General features: G+C 49.8%; 2 protein-coding genes across 2 annotated transcripts in view; one reads left to right on the top strand and one right to left on the bottom strand.

Annotated features, from left to right (window-relative positions):
* Positions 1 to 15,386, top strand: part of MYO1D (myosin ID) — a 382,292-nt gene extending 366,906 nt beyond the window's left edge. The window contains exon 22 of the mRNA XM_006832312.1: positions 15,230 to 15,386. Within this exon, the coding sequence (XP_006832375.1) occupies positions 15,230 to 15,386 (157 nt within the window). The remainder of the gene's footprint in view (positions 1 to 15,229) is intronic.
* Positions 15,387 to 21,212: 5,826 nt separating this feature from the next.
* On the bottom strand, positions 21,213 to 22,290 carry CDK5R1 (cyclin-dependent kinase 5, regulatory subunit 1 (p35)). The gene has a single exon (XM_006832311.1). The coding sequence runs from the start codon at positions 22,208 to 22,210 to the stop codon at positions 21,287 to 21,289; it is 924 nt and encodes a 307-aa protein (XP_006832374.1). The 5' UTR covers positions 22,211 to 22,290; the 3' UTR covers positions 21,213 to 21,286.
* Positions 22,291 to 27,365: the final 5,075 nt, after the last annotated feature.

The following is a 27,365-nucleotide window of genomic DNA, read 5'->3' as shown; positions in this document are numbered from 1 at the left end:
CAACAGACTGGAGAAGAAAGTTTTACAATGACATACCAGGGACTAATCTATAAAATCTATAGAAACCAACAATACCTCTTCAAGAAAAGGACAAACAACCCAATTAAAAACTGGGCAGAGGACATAAACAGACACTTCACCAAGGAAGAAATTTAGGCAGCCAACAAACATATGAATAAACATTCATAATCATTTACTATTGTTCTTGTTAAGTTCCACTGAGTCAGTTCCAACTCATAGTGGCCCTGTACAGGGTTCCCAAGGAGCTGCTGGTTGGTTTGAACCACCGACCTTGAGGTTCAAACTGACCTCGTGGTCCAGTGCATTATCCTGCAGTGCCATACCAGGATTCCCTTTGTTGTTTTTGTTGGGTGCCATCGAGTCGGTACCCACTCATAGCTTCCCTCTGCACAACAAAACGAAACACTGCTCGGTCCTGGGCTAACCTCACTATTGCTGCCACGCTTGAGTCCATTGATGCAGCCATTTCGCCAGTCCATCATGCTGGTAGTCTTCCTCTTTTTCTCTGACCCTCCACCTTACCAAATATGATATCCTTCTCCAGCAACTGGTCCCTCCTGACAATATGTCCAAAGTATGAGACATGGAGGGGACTGCAGTCATTGAGATGAAACAAAGTGTATGAATTCCTGAATGTAAAACTGATGATCTTGTCTGTAAACCTTCACTCAATTCACAGTAAAAAGTTAAAAGAGAGAAACAGACACTCTGGGTTCAAGTCTTAGCCTCACTACTTTATAGCTGTGAAAGGTTGCTTGACCTGCCCCAGCGACCGTTTCCTCATCTGTAAGGAGTGATAGTTATAATGTAGAGATGATATCTGCAGCTTGACAGAGTCCAATACATGGTATGTTGTCAATAAATGAACTGTGATGAGTTTCAAACCCTGTCCCCCAAACCCAAACTATAGGCACTGCTAAGCCACACAAGCCCTAGCTAGCAAACAGCTAAGTGATCACTGGAAATACCTGTCCATTTATTGTGGTTGTTAAGTGCCATTAAGTCAGTTCCATCCCATAGCGACCCTGTATAGAATTTTCAAAGAGCAACTGGTGAGCTTGAACCCCTAACCTTGTGGTTCAAAGTGACTTTGCAATCCAGCTCATTAACCCTCAGCACCATACCCGTACTCCATAGCATTGGGAAATTCACATAGAACCAGAGCTCTTTAGCCTCCGAACCTAAAAATACCATAGTCATTGATATGCTTTCTGGAACTTCCCTAACCTTGCATGTAAGAGGGCTTCAAAAAATTTGTGGAAAAATTCCATTCTCTTTTAATTTGATGTTTCCACAAATTTTTGAAATCCCCTTTAAATACTCTCTTGTTTCCAGATCCATCAGTCCCAATGTTTGCCATCCTCCCACTTTTTTTTTTTTTTAATGTTTTATTGTGAATTATGTAATAGTTTACATGGGAGAACATTAGATTTACATTCATCCTATTGTATATCGTTTCATTGCCATGGTTACAATCCCCTCCATGCATCATCAACCAACCAAAGGGTATACACTACAAGCCTGCCCCCCGGTTGTCAGCACACAGCCCCTCTCCCTCTCTGGGTCTAGAGTGCCCAGACACTCCATCTCTCCACGTCATCATCTCTGCCTCCACCTCTGGCATCATTGTTTCTCTTGGTAGGATCCCGTACTCTGCTGTTCTCCCTTGATGGTCCCAGGGACCTCTGCTCCTGGACTGCAAAGTCAACCACTCCCCTCCTTTTGTTACAAAACATCTACCTTTACATTTCCAACCCTCACAGTCAGTCCTGATAGCAATAATTCACTATGGTACCACAAAGTCCTATCCCCATCTCCTTTCATCTGCCCCACCCAGACAGATTAGATACTACTCAGTGGAGATTCTACCTTCCTTCCTCCGCACCTTCTGGATCTAGGCTCCCTCTTGAAAGCTTGTAAGCCAAGTATTTTTATTTTCTTGAGAATTTCATTAGCAAGGGGAGTGTTGTTAAATGCCTGTATAGAGTTTCGGAGCTTTCGTGTGGCACTGTGGGTCAATGCACTGGCCTGCAAAATCGGTTTGAACTGCAAGGTCGGCAGTTCAAGCTCATCAGCTGCTCTTTGGAAACCCCATACAGAGTCACTATGGGTTGGAACCAACTCGATGGCACTTAACAATAGCAACATCTTTACAAGAGCAGAAGCCTCATCTTTCTTTCATAGAGCAACTTGTGGACTTGAACTGCCAACCGTGTAGTTCACAGTTTAGTGCTTATCCAAAGCCACAACTCTTCTTAGCAAAGGCAGCGGTGGTAGTGTGCCATGGAGGCAGTTCTGAGTTGCAGGGTTTCCGAGGCTGTACATCTTTACGGGAGCAGAAAGCCTCATCTTCCTCCCACGGAGCAAGAAGTAGGGTGCGCCTAATACATGACAGTTTGGATTTACACAAGGTAATGATTTACTGTGCACAGGTCTCATTCCTAGTGCCTTACTCACACTCCACACACCAGCAGATCCTTGCACACAGCAGAGCACCAGGAGGGCACATGTACCCACCTCTTTTGGATCTAACCGCAGCTCACTGATGGCCTCCACCTGCCTCTTTAACAAGTCAGTTTTGGAGACCTTTTGATGATGTGGACTCAGGTCGGCTCAGTGAATTGTGTTGAAATCAGTGCTGTCTTGGTCCTGTTGTCTTTTGTTTTTGAATTCAGTCTTTCTGTTGACGTGAAACACTGGACTGCTAGCTGAAAGCTCAAACCTAAGGAGAAAGACCTAGTTGACTCTCCCATAAAGATTACAGCCTACAAACCCTATAGGGCCGCTCTACTCTGTAATACCTGGGGTCACTGGGACTCAAGAGTCAGCGCCACAGCATTGAACAGCAATACCAGAGAACACAGCAGGTTCTATTGATGGAACTTATACATTATGCACTCTTGTTGACCTAGTGCCACCAAGTCACTTCCCGTAGGACAGAGTAGAATGGTGGGCTATCTTTATAGCTGCAGACATCGCATCTTTCTCCTTGGAGCACCTGATGGATTTAAACTGCCAACCTTTCAGTTAATAGGTACACAGCTGCTCTGTCCCTCATTTCCTCTTTTAAAAATGGAGCTTGCCTTCTGCTGTTACAAGGATTTCATGCATTGCTATTTATATGGCATTTAGTAAGTACTGTATACTTTTTTGCTATTATTTTATTCTCCTTAATTTCTATTCTTATTGCACTGTAGTCAGAGAAGGTGGTTTCTATCTCATGCCAATTCGTAGGTGGTTACTGAACCATCCTTTAAGGTATGTGTATTTTAAAAGAATGTACATTCTCTCATTGTGGAGTGTAATGTATATGACTAGATCCTGCATACATACACACATATATCCTGTCAAGCTAATGAGTATTTTTGTCTGCTGATCTGTCAATTTTTGAGAGGCATGTTACCATCTATCAGTATGATTATGGACTTGTCATTATCTCTTTACAAATCTGTCTTTTATACATATATACACACACATACCACATAAATGTATTAATTTTTATTTTCTGGAGAGTTTCTTTCCGGTGAACTATTCCTTTATAAACTAATTATCTAATGAGCTCTTTCCCAGCAATGCTTGTATAGCTTCCTTTTGATTAATATTTGCAGTCTCTCTCTGGTTCCACCCCTTTGTTTTTTCTGTCATTCTGATGTAGACATATCTCTTGTAAATAACATATACTGTAGCTGCATTTTAAAATGAAATCTGAGCAATCCCATTCAAGAGGGAACTCAAACACCTAGTTTCATTGTGATTGCTTATACAAGGGAACATCAAAAAATTCTTGGAAAAATTCCATTATCTTTTCATTTCATTTTTCCATGAACTTTTTGAAGCACCCTTGTATGTTTGCACTTATTCTATGTTAGCTTGTGCTTTCTTGTCCCATGTTTCCTCATGGCTTCTTTTTTTTAATGTTTTATTGTGAATTATGTGATAGTTTACATGGGAGAACATTAGCTTTACATTCATTTTATCGTATATTGTTTCTTTGCCATGGTTACAGTCTCCTCCATGCATCATCAACCAACCAAGCCTGCAAGCCTGACCCCTAGTCGTCAGCACACAGCCCCTCTCCCTCTCTGGGTCTAAAGTCCCCAGCTGCTCCATCTCTCCACGTCATCATCTCTGCCTCCATCTCTGGTGTCACTGCTTCTCTGGGTAGGGTCCTGCTCTCTGCTCTTTTCCATTGATGGTCCCAGGGACCTCCTTTCCTAGACTGCAAAGTCAACCACTCCCCTCCTTTTGCTACAAAATGTCTATCTTTACATTTCCAACCCTCACAATCAGTCCTGATAGTAATTATTCACTATTGTACCACATGAGTGCTATCCCCATCTCCTTTCATCAGTCCCATCCAGATAGATTGGATACTACTCAGTGGAGATTCTACCTTCCTCCTTGCCCTCTGGATCTAGGCTCCCTATTGAAAGCTTGTAAGCTCCTCACTTTTTGCCTTTGTAGCGCGCCCCCCCCCCCATTTTGGGTAGTCTTCATAGCTTCTTTTGTTCCAATTTTCAGCCTTCCATCAGATAAAATCAATTTCTTTCCCCTTTCTTCTCCTGCTTTGAAACTTGTACATTACGATCTAGTATTCTCATTTACTGGCTGGCCAGCTGGGTGTTTGATCAGTGGGTTGGTTGGTTTTTCACATTTGTGTTTGTTATCTTAAGAAAATCTAAAGTTAGTCAGTCTCTCTCCCTCCTCCTAAAGGAGGCAAGGACCTTTGAATATTTTTCTGGGACTACCTCTCTGGTAGCATAGTGGTTACGAATTGGGCTGCGAGCCGCAAGATCAGCAGTTCGAAACTATCAGCTGTTCCGCGGGAGAAAGATGAGGCAACCTGATCCTGTAAAGATTTACAGCCTCGGAAACCCTGTGTAGGGTCACTATGAGTCGGAACCGACTCCATGGCACATAACAACAACAACAACCTCTCCACCTTCCTTGTTAGCCAGGATTTTAGTGTGCGGTTGTTTTAAACCTCAAAAGTTTGTCTTGTTTATTGTTATTATTTATAGGGTAAACACTGGACTGCAAACCACAAGGTTGGCAGTTCAAGCCCACCAGCCACACCAAACGAGAAAGAGAAGGCTTTCTGCTCCTGCAGAGGGTTACAGTCTCAGAACCCCTATATACAGGGTCACCATGAGTTGAAATCGACTCGATGGCACTTAGCAACATGCTTGCCTGTTGAATTGCTCCTCATTGCATCGCAGCCTCCATTCTTCCCTTCTGAATTCAGTTCCTTTCCTAGTGATGTCCTGCCGTCATTTCTTTATCTGACAGCTGAGGTTTGGCCAGTTCTCTCAGCCCTTGTTGAGAAATCTACGTTTGCTCTCTTGAGAGGGATAGGTTGGGTATAGAGGTCCACCATTAAGTACCTTCACCCTTTTGAAGAATCTATGTTTATCATTATCTTTTCACATTTAATGAGAAGGTCTAATGTCCCTTTACAAGTAATGCAGCGTTCTCTCTGGTTTCTCTTAAGGTTTTCTCTCTGCCTTTGGTGACCTACAGTCAATTTCCTTTTCAAGAGGTGAAGAGAAAGGAACTTGAGGTTTTAGTTTTTTACTGAAAAGCTGTATGCGTGCTTGTTTGCTTGCTTATCACTTTGACAGGCTGGATGCCAGACTTCTGGAAAGCTTTCCATAGTCTGAGGCAGTCTACAGAGGACCTCATCCCAGATCCTTCCCCTGCTCAAGCCAGCACCTCCCTGTCCTTCCTTGGCACCAGGTAGACCTTCCCACACTGACTTCACTTTCCTTCCTTCCTTCCTTCCTCTGGCACCTGGAGAAAGATTATCCTTCTTTTATTTTAAACATTCTTTCTGTGGAATTTTACCTGGCATTTCTAGGCAGTTACAAGCCTGCAGGAAACCTTGCCATGGTGCTTACCACAGTGGAGTCACCAGCTCGGTACTTCGGAGAGCAGAGGCATACTGAGGGGAACCCCAGAGCAGCCTGGGGTAGGGGTAGGAGGGAACATTCCCGAAAGCTGTGGGGAATGACTGAAGGGATTGTAGAAGGGGGAGGGACACGATCTGTTTGTGGGCTAAGGCAGTGCCAATGGAGAAAGAGTTCAAGAGTGAAACCAATAGAACTTGGTGGCCTGATGCAGGCAGTAGGGGAAAGGTGGTTCTGGGCTGACTGATGGCTTTCTGGCCTGTCTGTTGCATGGTGGCATCACTTGCCAAGACTGTCCAGACCAGAGGAGAAGTGATCAAGGAGCTGTGATGTGTGAGACATTCAGGAGATTTGTCTAGTAGTACAAATGTGTTTGGACCTCATGCTCGGAGACTATGATTGGGTAATTGTCTGTCATTGAAACCGTAGAGCTGGTACACCACTGTGGTAATACACACAATGGAAAGAAAAAGAGCTGAAGATAAAACAGTATTTAAGGAGTGAGAAACAAAATTACACATGCAAGATGCATGCTCACTCTTTTTTTTTTTGTCTCTAAGAAGAGTCTTTTTTTCTTATAGTAAGTAACAAAAGTATGTAACAAAACATTTGCTATTTTAACAGTTGCATGGCATTAATTACATTCATCATTCATCACCATTATCCATTTCCACCTATTTATTCTTGAAGCAATGGTCTGATGCCCTCTCCTCTGGGAAGCCCACTGCAACCATCCACCAAGGTTAGGGGGCCTCCACTGTGCATTTTGGGTTTCCTGCAGTGTGTGCCCCCCCCCCCCATCTAGAAGGGATTGAGCTCGAACGCAGGGCCTGTGTCCCACTCACTGTGTATTGTCTTTCTCTAGAGTGCCAAAGGAGCTCAGTAACTGGCTGAGGAGAGGTGGGCAGGGCACACAGGGGCCCAGGAGAGTAGGCACTGCTGTAGGTGAGCACTGCCGTTGTTCCAGGTCAGTTCAGTGCTGTGGACACAGAAGCACGGCTGTGTGGGGCCTCAAGATGCACTGACAACTGAGAGCACATAGACATGACCCAGTCATTTCAATAAAGGCAGTCCCTCTCCAGCTGCAAACCTGAAAAGGACTCAGTAGGTCAGGAAGTGCTCTCAGGAGTCAGCCTGGTGTTAGAAGTGACTTTTTTGGTCAACATGCCCATTTGACCCCAACAAAAACAGAAGTAGCATTTCATAAAGCAGGATTTTGAAAGAAATACACTCTGTGGTTTGACATCAGCAGAGGGCCTTGCTTCTCGGAGGAAATGAGAGACACAGTAAACACCTGCATACATGGGCCTGCCACGTCCACCACCCGGGAGGTCTGTGCTCAGGGTGAGTCAGAGAGCCACACATGTGTCCTGGGGACAACCAGGAGCCCACAAGACAAACTCTGGTCATGAACAGCGAATCCATAGGTCTTCCCTAAGAAGAGCCTGTGTTTACTACATGCCTGTGCTTCATGAAAAACGAGGTGCTTCCTGCCACATCCTGTGGCCAAACACGAAAGGACCTCACATTAGCCTCAAAATATTCACAGCGACTCCTTGCCAACAACCCCATCCCAGAGAATACTTTCTCTTTTGTGAAGGTATGTGCTGCGGTAAATATGTAACACAGCATTTTTCATTTCAGCATTCTGCACTCACACAGTTCAATGACATTGTGTTCATTGTGTTGTATGACCATTATCTGTTCCTAGATTTTTCCATCGTCCTTAACAGAAGCTCAGGTTCCCAAAAGCAATTATTTCCCTCTCCCACCTCTGGCAACCGTTAATAAACTTAAGTCTTTTGCCTCTTCTAGGTATTTTATACAAGTGAGATCACACAATATTTGTCCTTTGGGGGCTGACTGTTTTCACTCAGCATGGTGTTTCAAGGTTTTATCATGTAGTAGCATGTATCAAGTTTCTTGTATGTAGATATCACATTTTGTTAATTCATCTTTTGGGTGTTTTTAAAAAAAAAACTTTTTATTGTGAATTTAGAGGTTTACAGCCAAGATCATCAGTTTTACACTCAACAAACCATACACCACTTTCATCCCAATGACTGTATTCCCCTCCATGCAACACACTACCCCACTTCCTCCCTGTGTTTCCTATTCCCATCTCACCCACCTTCCATGGTTTCTCAACTCTGTCCCTAGGTAAATGTTCCATCATTCATAGTGAGTATCCCTTAACTTGAGTTGTTGTCCCCACTATATACCTGTCTACTGCTTGGGCCAAGTGGGCGACTTCCTTTCCTGACCAGAAGGGTGGTCAAGGGTAAGGGTGGTCTGACCAGTAAGCCCAGAACTTTGTGTGTATGTGTGTTTTTGTGATTTTTTTAAAATAATTTTGAGTATTGATCCATATATTCTGCCATTCTATCCAGGATCCTCTAATGTGCTCGCTCCCTTTCAGGGCAGTTGGTAGTGATAGCTGGGCGCCGTCTCGTTCTTCTGGTCTTAGAGTCATGGAGACTGGTGTTCACATGCTCCATTAGTCTGTTGGACTAATTGATTCCAAGCCTGTTCAATTCTCATCACTCTTCTTTCTTCCACACATGGAGAGACCCATAGCTGTACCCTAGATGTACTTCATGAGCCTTTAACATCCCAGACGTTCCTCACTAAAGTGGGATGTAGAACATTGTCTTTGTGGACTATGTGATGCCAGCTGACCATGGTGTCCTCTGAGACTATAGTCCTGAGCCCCAGGCCCAGCTACTCATTGCCTTAAGATATTTGATGATATCTAGGAAGTTTTAGAGACAGAGAGACAGAGAGAGAAAGAGAGAGAGAGAGAGAGAGCTCTAGTAGCGTAGTGGTTACAAGTTGGGCTGCTAACCACAAGGTCAGCAGTTCAAAACTACCAGCTGTTCCACGGGAGAAAGATGAGGCTTTCTGCTCCCATAAAGATTTACAGCCTCAGAAACCCTGTACAGGTCGCTATGAGTCGGAACTGACTCCATGGCACATAACAACTACAATAATATATATACATGTATATATATATATATATATATATATTATGTTTGTGTTTCTGATTTCAGTTCTTTTGGGTATGCACCTAGGAGTGGAACTGCTAGATCATGTGGTAATTCTCTGTTTAACTTCCAAAGAATCGTTTCACTGAGCTACAGTGTACATGAAGTCCTTCTGCATGTCACCTGACTTCCATTCTGTTTCAGCTTTGAAGTGCAGTCACTGCAAGCAGGTGTCTCACCATCCCAGTAGGAAAGGGAATCAAGAAGAGGAAGTGTCTAATTCCTTTTCATCAGATTTCCTCGAGTCCTCTAACTTGTTTAGGGTGGACCACTGTACCGAGTCCCTAACCCCAGCTAAGTCCAGGCTATCTTCCATCAGAAGCACTAGACCACCTGGCTGACACAAGGGTCTGAAGTTGGGGGCACTTTCCAAGCTGAGTCAGCTGCTGGACAGATTCACTGTTTCCCCACTGTATCCGGGTGTATAAACAAGACAGCCCAGGGACCGTGTTGGTCCCGCACATTGGGAAAGTCTCAAATTTACCCATGATTTCTCTTTAAGAACAGAGGACAGGAATCTAAATGAGAAATGAAGCAAAGTAATTTGATAAAGGCCATCTGCCTACAATGATGGTTTGGAACAGATGAAACAAGATGAAAGACCCTAAATTCCAGAGTTTGCTGAGCCATTAAATCCTGTAACAGAAGATGGGGAGGAAAAAACCCACCCAACCCCTACCAACAGCTGCCACTTGGCTTGGCGCACATTGGAAGGAGAGACCCTCCCTCCATCCATAAAATATGCGCTTTCTTTTTGTTGAAAAATAAGAAAAGAATGTTGGCTACATGGAGATTGCTAAGAGATGGTGACACTCCAGCAGAAAGACCTTCCCTGGAGTGTCCACGCGGCCCGCTGCCCAGGCACTGCCACCGCTCTGGCTCCAGAACAGGCGCCCACTGCTCCTAATCACTGAGATTGAACTTGATTGAAATGGCAAAGAAAATGTGGTTTGATGGCAAGTTCTTATTTTCCCTCTAGGTCAATCTCTGTTTTCTTTCATTGTGATAAAATACACACAAGCATAAAATTTATCATTTGTGCAACCATCAGTGCTGTCCAGTTCCAGAACATTTTCAACACCTCCAAAGGAAACCCTGCATTGATTCACTGAGCACATCTCCACCTCTGACAACCACTAGTCTCTATGGGTGTGCCTCTGTGGGATTTTCCATGTAAATGCAATCATGCAATACGTGGCCTTTTGTGACCAACTGAATCCACTCAGATGATGTTTTCAAGGTTCATCCATCAGAACTTCATTCTTTGTATGGCTGAGTGACCTTTCATTGTATGGGCTACACCACATGTTATTTATCCATTCATGGGTTGATGGACTTTGAAGTTGTTTCCACTTTTGGCTATTGTAGATCATCTACTTTTCTTTTTGGGTAATTCCTGTTTTAAGTTTTGGGGGTAGATACCCAGGAGTGGCATTGCGGGGTCACGTAGTAATTCTGTTTGATGCGCCATCAAGCTCAATCCACAAGTTCTTCCTTTGCTCAGTCCACAGCAGTGTGTGGGCAGTATGAGCCAAGATAGTGCTAGCCTAACTCTTCAGAACCAGCGGTTCTTCTTCCTGACTTCTTGTTCTGTTACAAACTCGATACGTGGAACCAGTTGACCCCCTCTCTCTGCGCAAACCCCACCGACAGAGCCACCCAGACAGGCTGGGACACAGGGCTGCTTAGTGCAGAGCCAAGGAAAGGAACCAACAATGCAGGACGTCTCACTGACAAGAAGCAGGGTCTCCCAGTCAGAACCCTCCTGTGTTATAGGCTGTCTGCTCACCTTCGCTTTGGAAGGAACCTCTTAGACTGGCTATGTTTTAGCCCTAACCAGGATCTTGACCAGTTGTGCTCCTTGCCTTCCTCATTTTAAGGCTGGGAACAAGCAGTTTGCAAAGCAAATTAACTGAGGGCTATACGTCAGCTGACCTAGCCAGCCTAGAACTTGGGTGCTATGTCGAGTGCTGTGTATGAATCCCTGCCCCTGCCCTCAGGAACCAGCAATCTACAAATAGAGACCAACACTGTCTAGTTCCAGAGCATATGGTGTGATATTCCATTAAACATACAGAATTTAAACCAAGGGCTTAAATCTATACCATAGGATGTAAGACATTCAGGAAGGGAATATTCAAAGCAGAAACATTCATTTGGTTTTATATACTGCTAAAGTGTGTAAAGGAGCTCTGGTAGTGTAGTGGTTACGAACTGGGCTGCTAATCTCATGGTCAGCAGTTTGAAACTACCACCTGTTTGCGGGAGAAAGATGAGGCTTTCTGTTCCCGTAAAGATTTACAGCCTCAGAAACCCTGTGCAGGGTGGCTATGAGTCAGAACCGACTCCATGGCATCCAACAACAACAAAGTGTGTAAGGAGTCCTGGTGTGGCACTGTGGGTTAATGCACTGGACTGCAAAGTCGGTTTGAACCACAAGGTCAGCAGTTCAGGCTCACCAGTCACTCCTAGGGAACCCTATATAGGGTCACTATGAGGCAGAATCGACTTGACAGCCCTTTACAATGACAACAAAGTGTCTCGAAAATATAAGCTGACTCGGGACCAGTAGCCATCCTGAATCACCTCTTTTTGTTCTTAGCACTTGACTGAGGAAAGAGTGAGAATTCCTTCTGTAAAGCAAATAGGGTGTCTGCACACATACAGTGCTTTACCCTTTTCAGAGTGCCCCATGTGCATTGCCCACTGACCGGAAGCCCCATGAGCGCAGGGAGCTGGCCATGGCTCAGAAGAAAACCCGTATCAGGCCCCTACTTCATTTCCTGTATGTTCGATGCCTAGGCCGTGCCTGGCGTGGAGAAGTACTGCAAGAGCACACAACAGGAACATGAATGGATGAAGCCATTCATGCCATTTACCTTCACCCATGAAGCGGGCAAAGAACCTATTTAATATGCCCATCTGGCAGTTAAGTAGACTCATGGAGGTTTACGTATGTAGTCAGCTGGCAGAGCTAGAACAAGAATCCAGCCCTTCCTCTCCCACCTCTCCCCAGCCCCAGCCCTAAGGCTCCCACTCTTGTACTCAGAACTTGAAGAAATTGGGAGAGATCTAAGGTGTATTAGAGAAACCAAGCTCCTATAAGAGGGACTACTGCTACAGGGCTGCCTTCCTTCCTCAAGTACCTCTGGTTCTCATTCACTGAGGGGTGTTGTCTGGGGATGATAGTAGATGTTTGCCACAGACCACTATCTCAGATCAAGGCGGGAAGGCAGCAGAAGAGGGACTGAGAGAGGACTTGGCGGGAAGTCAACCTCCATGGTTTTCAGGCCAGGGGAAAGTTGTGCCCTCTGCAGTCTTCTGCCTCCCGCTGCTATCCTGCTGAGCTGGGGCTCCTCAATTCTTAGAGGAGAGGCTGGGGGGACTTTCACGCCTAGCCAGTCCCTGGAACACTGGAGAGCCAGCAATGCCCAGGGGCAGAAGGGAACACTAACTGTGATCTGAAAAGAGCAGGAACTGAGCAGCTCAGGTACTGATCACAGTGGGGATACAAGGAACCCAGAGAGCCCAATGGCCAAACGCCTCTGCTCAGCGCCCCGTTGCCACTGTGTGACCACTCAAGAGCAAGTCTTCCACAGCAGTAGAGTGGTGGCCTTGCCTGGGAAAAGGAGCCAACCTCACAACCAGAACGGATTTGCATGTTCCAGACACATGGGTCTGTGTTCTCCTCTGCTGGGGGGCTCCCCATCACCCCCTTACTACTCCCTCTCACAACCTGTATTTATTTACTCCAGGGGCTAGGTTAAAAAGAAGGCAAAATGGAGCCCTTAGCCTAGCCTCGCCCAGGATGGGGAGAAGGACCCACAGAGGTTCTGAACTTCTGTGTTGATCCCACAACTCCCGAGGGCCCATTTTCCAGGTATAACAACACCATTGTTCTATTGGGGTACCATTTTTAAAGTTTCACTCCTCTTCCTTCTCAGCAGCCTCAGGTCTGCAGAGCAGCATTTAGAGAGCCCAGGGAAGGAAGGGCAGAGTCACAGGAGGGGCCGTGGGGGGGATTCCTGGCTAGACTCCCCTGGAGACACTGCATATCTGGGCCCAGGGCAAGCCCAGGCCAGCTCGGCATCTTGGGGGTCCTGGGTCAGGAGGACCCTGATGAAAGTAGCATGTCTTGGGTTGTATCTTTCTCCATTTTTTCAAGCTGACTTGGAGAGCCCTTCCTATAACTCTGAATTAGAGGGGCTCTGAGTGCAGGCTCTGTACACACTGCAATCCCAGGCTCCACCCAGGAAGGGCGTGCTTTGCATCTAAGAAGTGGGAGGAGGGCATGGACTCAGAGACTACCACAGCCACCTGGAGGAGAGGGCAGGTGAGAGTTGGCAGGCTGGTGTGGAGGAGGTAAGAACTCATCCAGGGAGGGACCCACAGGCTGTGTACCAGATGGATGAGCGGGCAGGGAGGTGCCCCAGCTTGGAGAATCAGCGGAAGGCACAGACTCAAGGCAGGAAGCCAAACTCAGGGGCATTCCCAGCCTAAGGCAGGTGAGCAGGTGGGGCTAAGGGCACAGGGGCCCCCACCCAGAACCTAGCACCTACCTTCAGGGCTGCCCGGCCCCCAGCAAGCTGGAGAAGTGCCTGAGTCACTGTGGCTGATGATTCTGCTATTTTTAAGTCCAAGTCTGGTTAAAAATAGCCATCTAAGCCAAGGTTTTAGCTGCAGCTGACAAGACAGTAAGTCTTAGATACCTGAGCCCACAAGTGATAACCATGTGTCTTTTCCTTTGTCCATTTTCTGCTTCTGCTCAAGCAGGTGGGACATGGCTGTGAGAAGGCTCCTAAGAACCACTTCCAGTTGCTTCCCAAACTTTGGGGCCTGTTGTGGGACAGGCCCCTGAGCCCCCTTCCCCAGGGCCTGCTTGGGCAAAGCCAAGATCCTCAGCACACAGACCTCTGGGCAGTCAGTGCATGCTGCCCACAGGGGTGTTGGCTCACAGGGATGAGGAAAAAGCATCGGAATTGGTACCACCTGCACCAGTCATGCTTAAAAAGCCCTCATGTTCCCACTGGCCCATTGATTGCAGGTCCCAGCTCCAGTTTTGGCCTTCCCCCTGCCAGCATGATCACACAGTTCAGCACCCAAAGTTCAAATGCTAAGGGCACTCAAGGGGGACCCAGGCCATCCCCAACCAAATGTCACCCTGAGAGTGATGAAGGGACTTCAGGCGTGTCCCAGCTGGAGACTATTGGACGCAAACCTTTCTCCTTTCACCTTCTCACCTCAAAAGAAGCCAACAAGGCATAAACCAAGGCACAGCGTGGAATTGTGCTGGCGTGTGAGCAAATGTTAGGTGCTAGCCTATTTTGACAAGTTTCACAGCTTTTAAAATAATCTGCAGCTTCCTAAGTGTATTCAGTTCGGGTGTGAGGAGTGAAGGAAGGCACTCTATTTATACACCAGAGCCCAGACCTCGCAGTGGCCAGCTGGAGACTCTGGCCCTCAGGACAGGAAAGCATCCGTTCCTGTTTGCACAGGGCTTTCAAGAGATTGGAAAATAGAAGCACCCCCATCCTTTCATGTCTCGCAGCAGCAGCCAGAGTGGTGGGTGGCGCTCTGTGGTAGAGCCTAGAGGCACCTGCACAGACCCTGGAAGAACTAGAGTCAGACTCAATTCTGGCAGGTGGACCTGTGATTCGCAAAATGAACCACCCAGGAATCACGCAGGAAGACATTGCCCCCATCGGGGCGCATGCGTACATGTGTGATGGGGGAAGGAAGCTTCTCCGTCTATCCCGGACGGAGAGCCTCACGAGACTCATTGTGGCAATCAAAGGTAACCAACAGATTACCAACCATAGATCAGAACACCCCCGGCCAGCAGCCCAGTGACAAGCCACATGCCATCTCAAAGCCGAGTGACTGCCCTCAGCCTGTCGCACCACGTCTCCCGGCTCTGGTTTGGCTCAGCACATAGTGGTTGTCTGAGCGGAACAGCAGGCCCAACACTAGGATTCCAGCACCTCTGCTCTGCTGATGAAACCCCAAGTGGCCAGCTGACTGATGTTGCAGCCCCAACACCAGCTTTTCCCTCCCTCTGCCCCTCTCTGGGCGCTTCCAAGCTCTCCCTGGACACCACCTGGGCCTCTGTTGCCTGGGGCACCTGTGAAGACTGCAGGGTGAACCCAGAACTCAGCAGAACCTGGCCAAGGGTGGCGGCCTCAGGGGCTACCGGGGAAACCTGCCCCTTCTCAGTGGGTCTGCTAACTGCCTGCTGGCCTTTCTGTTTGGTTCTTCCAGTGAGAAGCGTCACCTTCAAGTCAATGTCACCAACCCGGTGCAGTGCAGCCTGCACGGCAAGAAGTGCACGGTCTCCGTGGAGACACGGCTCAACCTGCCGCAGCCCGACTTCACCAAGAACCGCGCCGGCTTCATCCTCAGCGTGCCCGGGAACTGAGTGTCCACGCCCGCGGGGCCTCGCAAGGAGCTTGACCCCCCTGGAACCATTCGGCCCGCTCAGCACCGCAGGGGCCAGTCTAATTGCTGAACCCTTCGCTAACGGTCCCCCTACCCACCCCAGAAATCAGTTCTCCAAGCCCTCGCTTGAGGAGGGACGCCCACTCTGCTTTCTTGAAGACCTCTCCCCCATGTAAGGTCCCTTCTTGGTTTTGGTCTCCATCTTCCTCTGTCCTGATTGCCCACTGTCCCCACTCAAGAAACCAAAGACCCTAGTGCCCTGCCGCAGACCCCCCGGTCTAAGGTCACACTCAGGAGCGAGTGTGGGCGCCCTTGCACAGCCAACTCAAGTCAGTACCCCTCTTACCACTGGCCAGCAGCTGGAAAGCAGTGGGTGCAGTTTTCCCAGCCAATGATGCTCTCCCTTCAGAGGGCTGGGGGAGACCAGGTAAAGCGCAGCCCTGCCCTGGGCCTCCTCCCACAAGCTGATCACAGCCCCGGGCCTGAGGGGCTCAGGGAGGCGCTTCCCCACCTGGAGCAGCCGGCGGCCGCAGGCACCAGATGAGTAGGTTCACCTGTGGAACCCAGCTAGCTGGGAGTCCGCCCGCCGTTCCCAGAGCCCACGTGTAGGATGGCGCCTGGCGCATCTTCCCCAGGCGAGCGGCCGCCGTGGCTACTGATAACGAGGGGTGCATGCAGGTCGCAGGCCTGCTATCAGACAGCATCGGCTCTGCTGCAACCGAGACCCGCGTCAGGAATACTAATCAGCGAATGGAATCGCAGAGGCCACGGGAGCGCCGGTTTGGAAGCTTTCCTTGTTAACATCTCTAACTGCGTTTCCTGTTCCTTTTGAGAATTGCGACAAGTGGGCCACGAGGCTACAACACACGGAACCATGGGAAGGGTCCTGGCACTGCAGGCCAGGCCAGGACACCCCCCTCCCCGCAGCCCTACCAGAGCCCAGGGCCCAGAATCTGGGGCCCAGGCTGCCGGCCACCCGTACCTCATGCTCAGAGGGTGCCGCCATCTGGCCACTTCTGCCCCCCCCCTCCCTCCCGCACAGGCCTGCGGGATCCCAGCCTCCTCCCAGGTGGGAACCTCCAGCCTCTGGTATTGGGGATCTGGAGAAGCCGGGCAGGCTGTACAGGAGGGCCACCTACTAGCTACCGTTTTCTTCACTTCCTGCCCCGCTCTCATCCTCCCTCTCTGACCCAGTAAATCACCCCAAGTGCCTAAGTTCACCTCGTGTGCCTGGTCTGGCTCGTTTGGGGTCACCCAACTGACCCCAGTCGTCCCTTCAGCCTGGTTTCATGCCCACGTTTGCACTGTGTGCAACTTGCAACAAAGAACCCTGGGGGCATCCTGTCCTCAGGGAATCCATTTTCGTTCTCCAAGTCCAGCCCTCGCCCTCCGAGGTGCCACCTGCCCCGTTCGGCCCTGCTCAGTTTTGCCAATAACCTGTAGATACTAGCGGAACTGTCTAACTGGAACTTTACCTCTCGTTTCTACTTATTTTCCAAACTTGTGGCTTTACACTAGATACATGCAAATGTATGTTTTAAACACACCAAAACAATATGCCAAATGAGTTGCCTTCTCAGAGGCTGGAGAGGACCTGAGGGTTTAGGGTTTTGATTCCCTTCCCCTTTTCTCCCCCGGCCTCTCAATGTTGCTTCTGGGTCCTCAGCGCCAGGGCCTCCCCAGGAGGGTGAGGGGACCCGGGACTATTAACAAGCACTTTTTTCTGACGTCCGACAAACAGCCGTGATGTATGATGGGAGACTGAAGAAGGATCAGGAATTGCGGGTGCGATCCTGGAGAAAGAAGGAAGGGGACTTGGTGATTATATGCAATGAAGTGTTTCTCTAGATTTAATTAAATGCAGTTTTATGGTTTGGTGCATATATTCTTACTTTTCATTAAATTAACTTTATTTCTAAAGCATATTTTGATTTACCATCAAGAGCAATAAAGCATTAAATCTTATTTTTAAAGGTGTTCTGTTTATCTGGACTTGACTATAAAGTATGTAAAAATCCCATTATTGGGCTATTTTTCAACTGTTAGCCTAGAGAATGAAAGAAGACTTAAAGCCAAATAATGTAAAATTACACACCTAGTGAAACACTGGACTTATTCTGAAAGGTCCATGTTTCAGACCCACTAGCCGCTCCTGGGAAACTATACAGGGTCACTATGAGACCAACAGTGTAAATTGAGGATAATTCACTGGAGGCTTTTGAAGGAAACATACTGTGATGGAGAAGGAAGCTGTGGGAGGAGGAAGGTGATGAGGTGAGCACTTTCCTCCGCCAAGGTGAGTCTTCTTCTCCAGAGCCGCCTGGTATCAAGGAAATGGAAGTATGTGTGTAGAAAGGAAAAGTCCAGGTTCCCAGGAGCATGGCAGGGAGGTCTGAGAGAAAGGTCAGCCTCTTGGGGGGGGGGGGGGAAACAATAGTGGGGGTAGTAGCCAGAGGGTAAGTAAAGTGTTATCACAGGCTGAGGAGCTGGGGAGGAAGGCTGGAGGTGCCTTCAGGGTCCAATGTGTCTTCCACAGTCTGCAGTGTGTGCTTTATGGTGGGAAGAGTGGCAAGGCCCCGAGAAAGGCCTTCCTGGCTCAGCCCCAGGTGCTTTAGTCCAAGGGCAGCTCCAGACTGCCCAGAACAGCTCTCTTACTGAGGCTCAGGAGGAGCAGGAATGGGCTTCTTTCTTGTGGCCCAACCCCCCAGCCACAGGACCTGGAGTGGCTGTCTATCTGAGAGGCCCAGGGCTAGATTTCTCCTCCAAAATTTGCATGGAGCTAGACTGGCAGGATTGGGCCAGAAAGTTCACTCAGGCCAGCCTGGGTGCTTCTGGGAGTAGGCACAAGGCAGAGTCAACCCTGGGTACACAAAGGGGCCGCAGCCTTCAGTACAGAATCAGGCTCCAACATAGGGAGTCTGAGGCCCCATGCCCCTGAAGGACTCTCTTCTAGCCACATTGTGCCTGGCCCTCTTAGGTAGAGGATCCCAGCCAGCCAGCTCCCTGCCAGGGAAGCTTTCTGCAAAACACCCCTGCCCTGCTGTACCTTTAAGCAGCTGATTTAACCTTAATCACCTTAATGGGTTAAGCCCTTTCCCCCAACTCCATCCCTCTCTCCCCTCCTCCATAACACAAATCCAATGAATAATTGAATAATTTCTTAAAGGGACCCCCAACCTACTTAGAAATGACATCCCCCCCCCCCCAAAAAAAAAGAGGTGGTCTATGTAACGGATGGTCAGTGCATTTTTATTTAATCGGCACAGTACAAAAATAAATCAAAATAAGGGGAGGGGAATTAAATTACAGCCAAACTGAGCTCCATGACTTTGTCAGATTAAAAACCACACATACTCACAAACACACTACATACATACAAAATGAGACAAATATAAATTAATGTTAACAGTACCCACAGTTTGGTCAAAGAAGAGCTACGGAAGAAATTGCACTATAAAACCAACACGTCGCGCGTGGATTAGCAGTCTCAGATACACAGCTATGAATAATTTCAAGTGAAAAAGAAAAAATGGCACATTTTCTTTTCATTGCAAGTTTAACACCTGTTGGAACAAAACTAAATCCTAGTAACTGCATGGAAAGAATATATCAACCCTTCAGGTTCACAAGAGAAAGAGAAAAACCCAAGTCCTGAACTATTATTACCCCTGTGGCCTGTTCTGTGCATGGGTGTCGTGTTCACAGCCATCTGTTCTAAGATTATTTTTCGTAAGACACAAAATGCTCCTGGTTTGCATGCACATTATCACTGTAAAAGCAACAGTTAAAGAATAAAGGTTTTCGTAGGTTAGTTTTTGTTTTGTTTTTTTGTCCTTTTTATTGTTCTAAAAGTAGTCTCGTAGCAGCACGTCGTCCAGTGGGTTCGTTGCTTGCACACTCAAGTGTGTCAGTGGTTCCTTTACACAATACTGATGCCAGTGCAAGGGGAGGGAAACACAGCAGGCTCCACAGGGGTGGAACTGGAGAGGTGCAGGCCCTAGTCCCCAACCACTCCTGAAATCTGCACCTCCTCCAAACAATAAATAAATACGGAGAGAGAAGGAAACCGACAGAAAGCTGGAATCCTGCAGTGTGACTACAGCATGTGCTCTCCACCGACGCCTTGGCTTCCCAGGCTCCCTGGCCATACCAGCCTGGAGCCAGCTGCCCCCATGGGCACACGTGGCAACAGGATCTGAACAGACAGGCTATGTGACAACTCCAGCAGAGAAGATTCGTTGCAGTTTTGTTTGTGCCTGCAGCCGCAGACTCCCTCCAACTCTGCATGGAATTGCTGCAGTCCTAGGAACGGCTCAGGTGGCCTCGGGGCAGATGCTCTCCCAGCTTGGCAGGCCCTTGTCCCTATCTCCCAGGAACCCACGGGCTGGCAAGATCACCATGTGCTCCAGACTTCTCCATCCAGGAAGTCAATTCACAGCTTTCTCTTCTTTTATGGAAGTAAATTTCAGTAGTGCTTGTGCTGAAACCGGCAGCCACAGAAACCCTAATCCTATGTAAGACAACCCTCTGCACCCCCAGCCTCAGCCCAGCACTCCCCACGTGTGGGCCTGGAAGAGCCAATTCTGGGTGGTAGCATCATCATGTTGAGTCTTTGTTCACCAAAGCCAAGTGATAGGCCATGGAGGAAAACTGGCTCCCTTCTCTCAGCCCTCCCCCAAGTCCCAAACCACCAATCTGGGGGGACTAGAAAGCAAATAAAGTAACACATCATATGTTTTCACAGTCTGTGGGGTAAGGTGGGAACCAAAACCAGCAGCTACAAATGCTCAGTGGTGGACTCAGCAGGCCCCAAAAGCAATCAGGAGTCACGCTCCCAGCCTGGAAATGTCTCACAGGACCTTGAGGGCCTGGGCTTCCTCTTCAGTAAAAACGGAACTGTTTGAAAAGAGCTTTAAATGAAGAGGAGTGGGTGGGGGGGTGCCGGGGTACATTATTACCACATCACTGTAATCCGTGACATCACCTCCCCCAACTCTGCAGGGCCAAGGCCATGTGGTGGGCACCCCCGCCCCACTGCCCAGAAGGCAGGCTCTGGCCAATGGGCCCCTGCAGCTGTCTGACATTCACCACAGGGTGACTAAGAGACATGATTTAAATGAATAATTCACCCAGGAACAGGAGCTGTCTCCAGCCTTACCCCACCCCTTTAGCTGGGACCCAACAGAAAGAACTTAGTAAGTCAAACCAGCTCATTAGCCAACACCAGCAACACTGCTGGGAGCAGTAGACAGGTGAGGAGGGGAACAAGTCCCATTCCTCCAGTTAAAGGCAAGCCCTTCTCCCTAAAAAAGAACAAAGAGCAAACCAGGGCCGTGTGTGGTCAATCGGCAGGGCACCATCTCGCCACTGGACCCACCTTCTCCAAGGAAGATGTGGATCCAGGGCCACAGCCGTCGGCCTCAGGCCCACATGTGGCTCGGTCAGGCCTCTCAGAGGATGAACCACCCCAAGCAGGAGCCAGAATAGGGCCTCCAACCCAGAAACTCCAATTCCTCCCTGGGTTCCCAGGCCAGATATCCCTCTCCAACCCCATCCAGGGGGCTACAGGCAGGTTTGCCCACCCTGGTTCCCGAGAGGGCACAGGCAGTGGAGGTGGGCAGGTCCTTGGAGCTCCCCAAAGTAACAGCTCACTGGCCTGGGTGCCTCTGAATACTTCTGGGTTTTTCACAGGATTCATGAGTTCAGAAGTGCCCAGAGAGTTGTTGACAGGGCTGAAAAAAAAGACCCAAGGAGAGAAAGTGGGAACAGGGATGCCCTTGGTGGCTTTGCTAGACACATACTGTACACAAAACTGATGTGTTTGATACTAATCTTTAAAAAAATGAATTGAATCCTGAGCCATGACACACGCCATGGGGCTCACCGATCCAGCCCTAGGAGGAGCCTTTTCTTGTCCTCCTGGCTGCCCTCATTCTTCAGGTCGGAGAACACCTGTGTGAAGTAGTGTGGATCGGCATTGATCTGCAGCATCTTGGAGCTCATGAGGTTGATGACTGAGAGGCAACGGTCCCAAAAGGCCTCCTTACAGCTCTCCACCAGGAAGGGCTTAAGCGGATAAGAGATCTCATTTCCCATGTAGGAGTAGGAGAGGTACAGGCAGGTCAGCAGGACTGCCTGGAGCTCGTGGTCAGAGCCCACTTCAGAGGAGATAACATCCCTGCAGAGCATGTAGAGGAAGACCACGTTGGCAGGGGTGATGAAGCCCTGGTCCTGCCAGCCCTGCAGAAGCAGCGAGCGGTCCACGCTACGCAGCCAGAGCACAGGGTCCGTGGGGGATAGGTGCTTCAAACGGTAGCACCGGCGGCAGAGAAACTCGCCCAGGCAACGTAACAGCTCGCTGGTGGACGCCTGGACAATGACCCGTTTGGGCGTCCCTGCGGTGGTGATGGCAGGGTGTGGGGCCTTCTTGACAGAGGACGAGACCCCGGTCTGGGAGCCCGAGAGCTGGCTGGCAGGAGGTGCAGGTGGCTGGGCCGGCGGGGGATGGGCGAAGGTGGACAGGTTGGCACACGACAGCGACTTCTTCAGGTTCTCATTGTTGAGGTGCGTGATGTTGTTCTGGTAGCTGCTGTTGGGCTGCACCTTCTTGGAGTTCTTCTTCTTGGCCGACACAGCCACGATCCTCTTCCAGGGCAGCACCGAGATGATGGAGTGCCGTTTCAGGTTCTTGTCCTTGGCGTTCTTGCTGTTCTGCACGGCCGTGTAGTGGCCCACCGTGGCCGCGCCATCCTCAAACAGTGTGGCCTTCCGGTAGCTGGGGGACAGGGACAACACCGTGCCCATGGTGCCACTGCGCGCCGGGCGGGGGCCCGCGCCCCTGCGCGCCCAGCCTGCCCGCCGGAGGGAGAAAGCGGCTCTCTGAGCCCGCGGCGGCCCTGGGGAGGAGGCAGGGGCGCTCCCGTGGATGCGTGCTGGCCCTTCAGATCTGCGTGGAAAAAAAGATGGTCTCAGCAGCAGAGGGGGCCGCGCGCCGCGTTCATCGCCCCCTTCTCGGCGGCCCCCGCTGACCGAGCCCCCGCATCCGCTCTAGGGCCCTGCCCGGGCTCCGCGCCCCCGCCCGCGCGCCGCAACCCCGCCGCTCTCACTGCAGCACCGACCCCCCCGACTCGCTGCTGCGGTCCGGATGCGAAGCCCGGAGGGGCCCGCGACGCCGACGAACGCCTCGAGACCCCGCGCGGCCCGACCCCGGTCCTGGGTAACAAGAGCGGCGGGCGGCCTCGAAGAGCAGTCTTACCCGGCGGGCGTCGTTTCCTGAGCTCCGCGCCCTCTGCAATGCGCGCCGCGGCACGGCCGCCGCGGTCCCGGCGCTCGGCGGGGCTCGCGCTCGGCTGCGGCTCCGGAGCTTCTGTCCAAGGTTCTGCAGGCGCGCGGCCCCGCCCCCCGCTCCCGCCCCCGGCGCGCACCTCAGCGGCCTCCCTCTCGGGGCCGCGCGCTGGGCCCCTACGCCAGCCCCCGACGGGTCGAGTCTCACCGAAGAGCCGCGACCGCCGCCGTGCTGAGCCCGAGCCGCGCGCGCAGAGAATAGAACGCGGCCGCGAGCTGCAGGCGCCCCTACTCGCCGCGCTCCATCAGGACGGGTCTCGCGCGACGGCGGGTACACGCACCGTGGCCCCGCCCATCGGACCCCGCCCCTTCTGCATTGCTCGCCGCGGCTCAGCGCCTGACGCCTAGGCAGCAGCCCCGCCGCGTGAGCCAGGCGCCGGGCGCAGCCGTAGTTCAAACGGAGGCGGAGCCGTGCCCCTGACCGACCCCGCCCGCGCCCCGCCCAGACACGTGCTGCCTTTGTTCCCGCCGCGGCTCCCACAGCTGCGGGCGGCGGGGGCGCTCTCGGCCGCATCCCCGCGGTAACAACGAGGCTGCTCCTGCCCGCGAGCAACCATGCGCGGAGATCCCAGGGCCCATCTTCCATTTCACTCATCTCCGGGACAGAAGATAAGGAGCGCCGGTAGGAAGGCCACGTGGGGGTTGAGACGAAGCCGTAACTGAGGCTGCCTGACAAACACACGCATCCGTAGTGGGCGGCCTTTCGTCTCCGGGGTCTTCCTTCCTTCGTACCCGTTAGTCTCGTTAAAAAGGCCAGAGAGGCGTAGGCAGTCTGGGGCCGCTCTACAAACACGGACTGGCATTCTCCCACACCTGGGGCAGGGCCCTGGGCCTCCTGGCTCAGCCGGTGTCCAGAGAACAGGTGACCAGAGACCGGTTAAATGTGACCTTGAGGTTTCCACTCGCCCTCTTATCTGTCATATTAAAATTGAAGCAACTGCACTCCCAACCAGGCTCCAACCTTTTGATATAATTTTCCTTCTAAATGTTAAATTTTATACTTGGTGCTAATAAGGATACAAAATGCTCCTGAAATTCCTCCTCGTTTTAATTCTTCCACAGGTAAGAATCCAGATTATTTACAAAGGCCTTTTTGCACTTGGAATTGCTTTAGTTTGGTGCTTGCTGAAGACTGTGACTCAAATGTGACCATAATCCTGAGAAGAGATTGAAGCCATATCAGAACCAAGAGATCATTTCTCGATGTGGCAGTAAGGCTTGCCCTATGCTGACAGTAAGGACTGGGAAAACTGGGCAAATAGCCAATTCCCTGACTCCCAGACCACTTTAGGAAGCTCTGGCACCACAGTGGTTATGAGTCTGGCTGTTAACCTCAAGGTCAGCAGTTTGAAACTACCAGCCCTTTTCATGGGAGAAAGATTAGGCTTTCTGCTCCCATAAAAATGTACAGCCTCAGGAAACCCTATGCAGGGTCACTATGAGTGGGAACCTACTCCATGGCACGTCAACATGACCACCAGACCACTTTAGCACACTAGGATTCAACCTGTGCCAGTTCTGCCTGTTGCCAGGCATCTGGCATCACTCAACAAGTCAGAGGTGCTAGAGATAGTGGCTCCGAATGACTTTGGAGTACCTCAATTGAAAATGTATTGCTTCCATACCAAAACACCAAACCACTTGCCATCTCCTGGAAACCCCATGTGTCAGAGTTGAACTGTGCTCCATAGGGTTTACAGTGGCTGTGACCTTTCTTCTAAGAGACCTTCTGGGTGGATTTTGAATTAGCAACCAGTTACTAACCTAGTGTTTTGCTCTTTACACCACCAGGGCTTTACTTTTTCTATAGCTCTTCAGAAACATCCATGGCATTCATTCTAGACAGCAGGTCTTAGCTCTTGTATACCTCCCTCTGAAAGTTCCTCAGTCTCTTCAAAAGTTGTCTTCAACCCTCCCTTGCTTAATGTTAAAAAGCTCCTAGAAAATGCACCCTCCAAGTCTTTCAGATCCACAAGCCCAACACCTCTGTTCACTTCACTCTAAGACAAAGCTGAAGGCAGCTTCTTTTCTTCAGCTAGCTGCCAATGGAGCTCCTGAGCTGGCTGGGCCCACATTTTGTCTCTCTCTGGTGTTAGAGCAAAGGTTTAATGTTTTCCAGTTCCCAAAATAGAAACCTGGTGTGGTGCTGTAGGATCAGCACTGGACTGCGAACCACAAGATCGGCAGTTCAATCCACCAGGTGTTCCTTGAAAACCCTATAGAGGGTCGCTCAGAAACCCTATAGAGACAACTCCACGGCACTTTAACATTTCCCAAAATATGCTCGGATTTCTAACACTGTGATCCAGTCTTTGGAAATGTTTGGGCTCATTCTGTTACCCATGATCATGGATTTCAATTCTGGCCATTCTAGTTCCTGATGGACCTACCACAAGTCCCCAAACCAAGAAAGTCTATGTGTGCACAGGCCTCTTTCAGCCTGGCTGCACTCTGGTGTCTTGTCATGCCAGCCCTTCCCTACCCATTGCCACTGAGTTGATTGATTCCACATAGCAAAACGACCCTATTGTTGTCATGTACCGTCAAGTAGGTTCTGACCCATAGTGACCCTGTACAGGGTTTCCCAGGAACAGCTGGTGAGCTTTAACCACTGACCTTGCGGTTCAAACCGACTTTGTAATCCAGTGCATTAACCCTCAGTGCCACACCAGGACTCCAAAACAACCGTAGAGGTCGGAGTATAACTAGCCCAGAGTTTCAAGGTTGTAATCTGTATGGAAGCATCTTTTCTCATGGAATTGTTGTTAAGTGCCATGGAGTCGGTTCCAACTCATAGCGACCCTGCACAGGGTTTCCGAGGATGTAAATCTTTACGGGAGCAGAAAGCCTCATCTTTCTCCGGCGGAACCGCTGGTAGTTTCAAACTACTGGTAGGTTTTAACTGCCAACTTTTCATGTAACAACCAAGAGCTTAACCGGTGCTCCCTAAACCTTCTCTAGCACCTTTAAAAAGAAACTGCATGACCTCAACCTTCTCATACCTTGTCACAGGGAAAAGAGATGTTTGCAGCAGAGCATAGATGGGATGGTGGTGTCGCCAATTTGCTGCTGACAAGGGCTCTCAGAAACCCCTACCAACCCAGGCCAGGCCACATAGTTCCTCTGCTTGCCCAACCCACCAGCCCCTCTCCCTTACCCAGCTCCTAAAGCTGTTCCAACTTGGAAGCAAGGAAGAGCAGTAAGCCGCCAGAAATGACAGAAGGACCCAGAAGGCCGACCCAGCTGAATGATGCGGAGCTACTTTCTTCCTTTGTATCCCCAAATGCCACCATTACTCAGCCTATCTCTAGCTACCTGAGGACCAGGCCCTGCTGAGCCCCCTACACTGCATGCTCCACTTCCCAGACCACCTGGAAGGAAGCCAGAGCCCTAGCCAGCCAGCTCCAGCTTCCAGCAAGGTTCCAAATCAAGCAGGGCTGAGCTCTGGCTCCTGAGGAAGCCGTGCTTCGTTCTTTCAGGGATCACAGAGCAGCATCTAGAGGCCATTCTGGGCAGCACAGATTACATAACTAGCATGTAGCAGGGAACCAGAGGCAGACGCCTCCGCCTCTGCTCTCAACACTAGCAGCATCTCACTGTCACATAAGCAAGCCCTAGCATCAGGAAGGCTCGTGCCAAGGTCCCTAGGTGAGGGAAGAGGACCCAGTATAGCCTGGGAGCCACCTGTCCCTCAGCTGAGCCTCAACTCAGGTATCTGAGTCCTGGGAAGGGAAGCAGAGGCATGACTGCTGGGGGATCTAGGGCAGCGCTGCCCAAGAGAAATACACTGTGAGCCCCCACCACATGTGATGCCACACTGAAAAAGCAAAAATAAACAGGTGACTTTTAGTCATTAATGTAGACCTGGTATGATGCTGTAGGATAAGCACTGGACTGCTGACCAAAAGGTCAGCATTCAAACCCACCAGCTGCTCCTCAGGAGCCCTATATACAGAGTTGCAATGAGTCAGAAATGATTCAACAGCACTTAACATTTATACCCAAATATATTTTAACAGGTAGATGTGTAATTTCACTCTTTTTAATACTAAATTTTCAGTCTGGTTTGAAGTTACAGTGCATCACATGGCTAATTGGCTACTTTCTGGACTGTGCAGGTCTAGAGGAAGCCGTCACACCAAGACCCAAGCAGGAACAGAGAAAAGGGCTGCTGCACTGAGCTCCCAGGGCTGCCCTCGGCTTGTAAAGCCCTGTGCTCCAGCAGCCCTGCATCTCTCTTGACATATAGTTTTTTCAGTTCTTTAAAAGAAGCAAGACTGCTTCTGCGAAAAGAATTACACAGAGACAAAACACAGAAATGGCTTACAACAGAATCATTTAGACTGAAGTAGAACTCTAGGGGATCTAGAGCTCACACCTCAGAAAAATCATTCCAGGGTCTAGATTGAAAATCACCGGTATGGAAGATTCCTAAAAGGAAACTTCTGAATGTCTGAATTTGGCAGGCACCTGCCCTTCTATTACTTCGTAACATTCTCAATCACCTACCATGGTTACAAATGAGCAATAGGCTTGGGTTATTACAACCCCCAAACCCTCATGTCCCTCACTGAACCACGTGACATTGAAGGCCACTTCAAATTTTAGTCCTCAC

Source organism: Chrysochloris asiatica, unplaced genomic scaffold (assembly GCF_000296735.1).
Source record: "Chrysochloris asiatica unplaced genomic scaffold, ChrAsi1.0 scaffold00007, whole genome shotgun sequence".
NCBI lineage: Eukaryota > Metazoa > Chordata > Mammalia > Afrosoricida > Chrysochloridae > Chrysochloris > Chrysochloris asiatica.
This window is presented reverse-complemented; position numbering and strand designations above follow the sequence as displayed.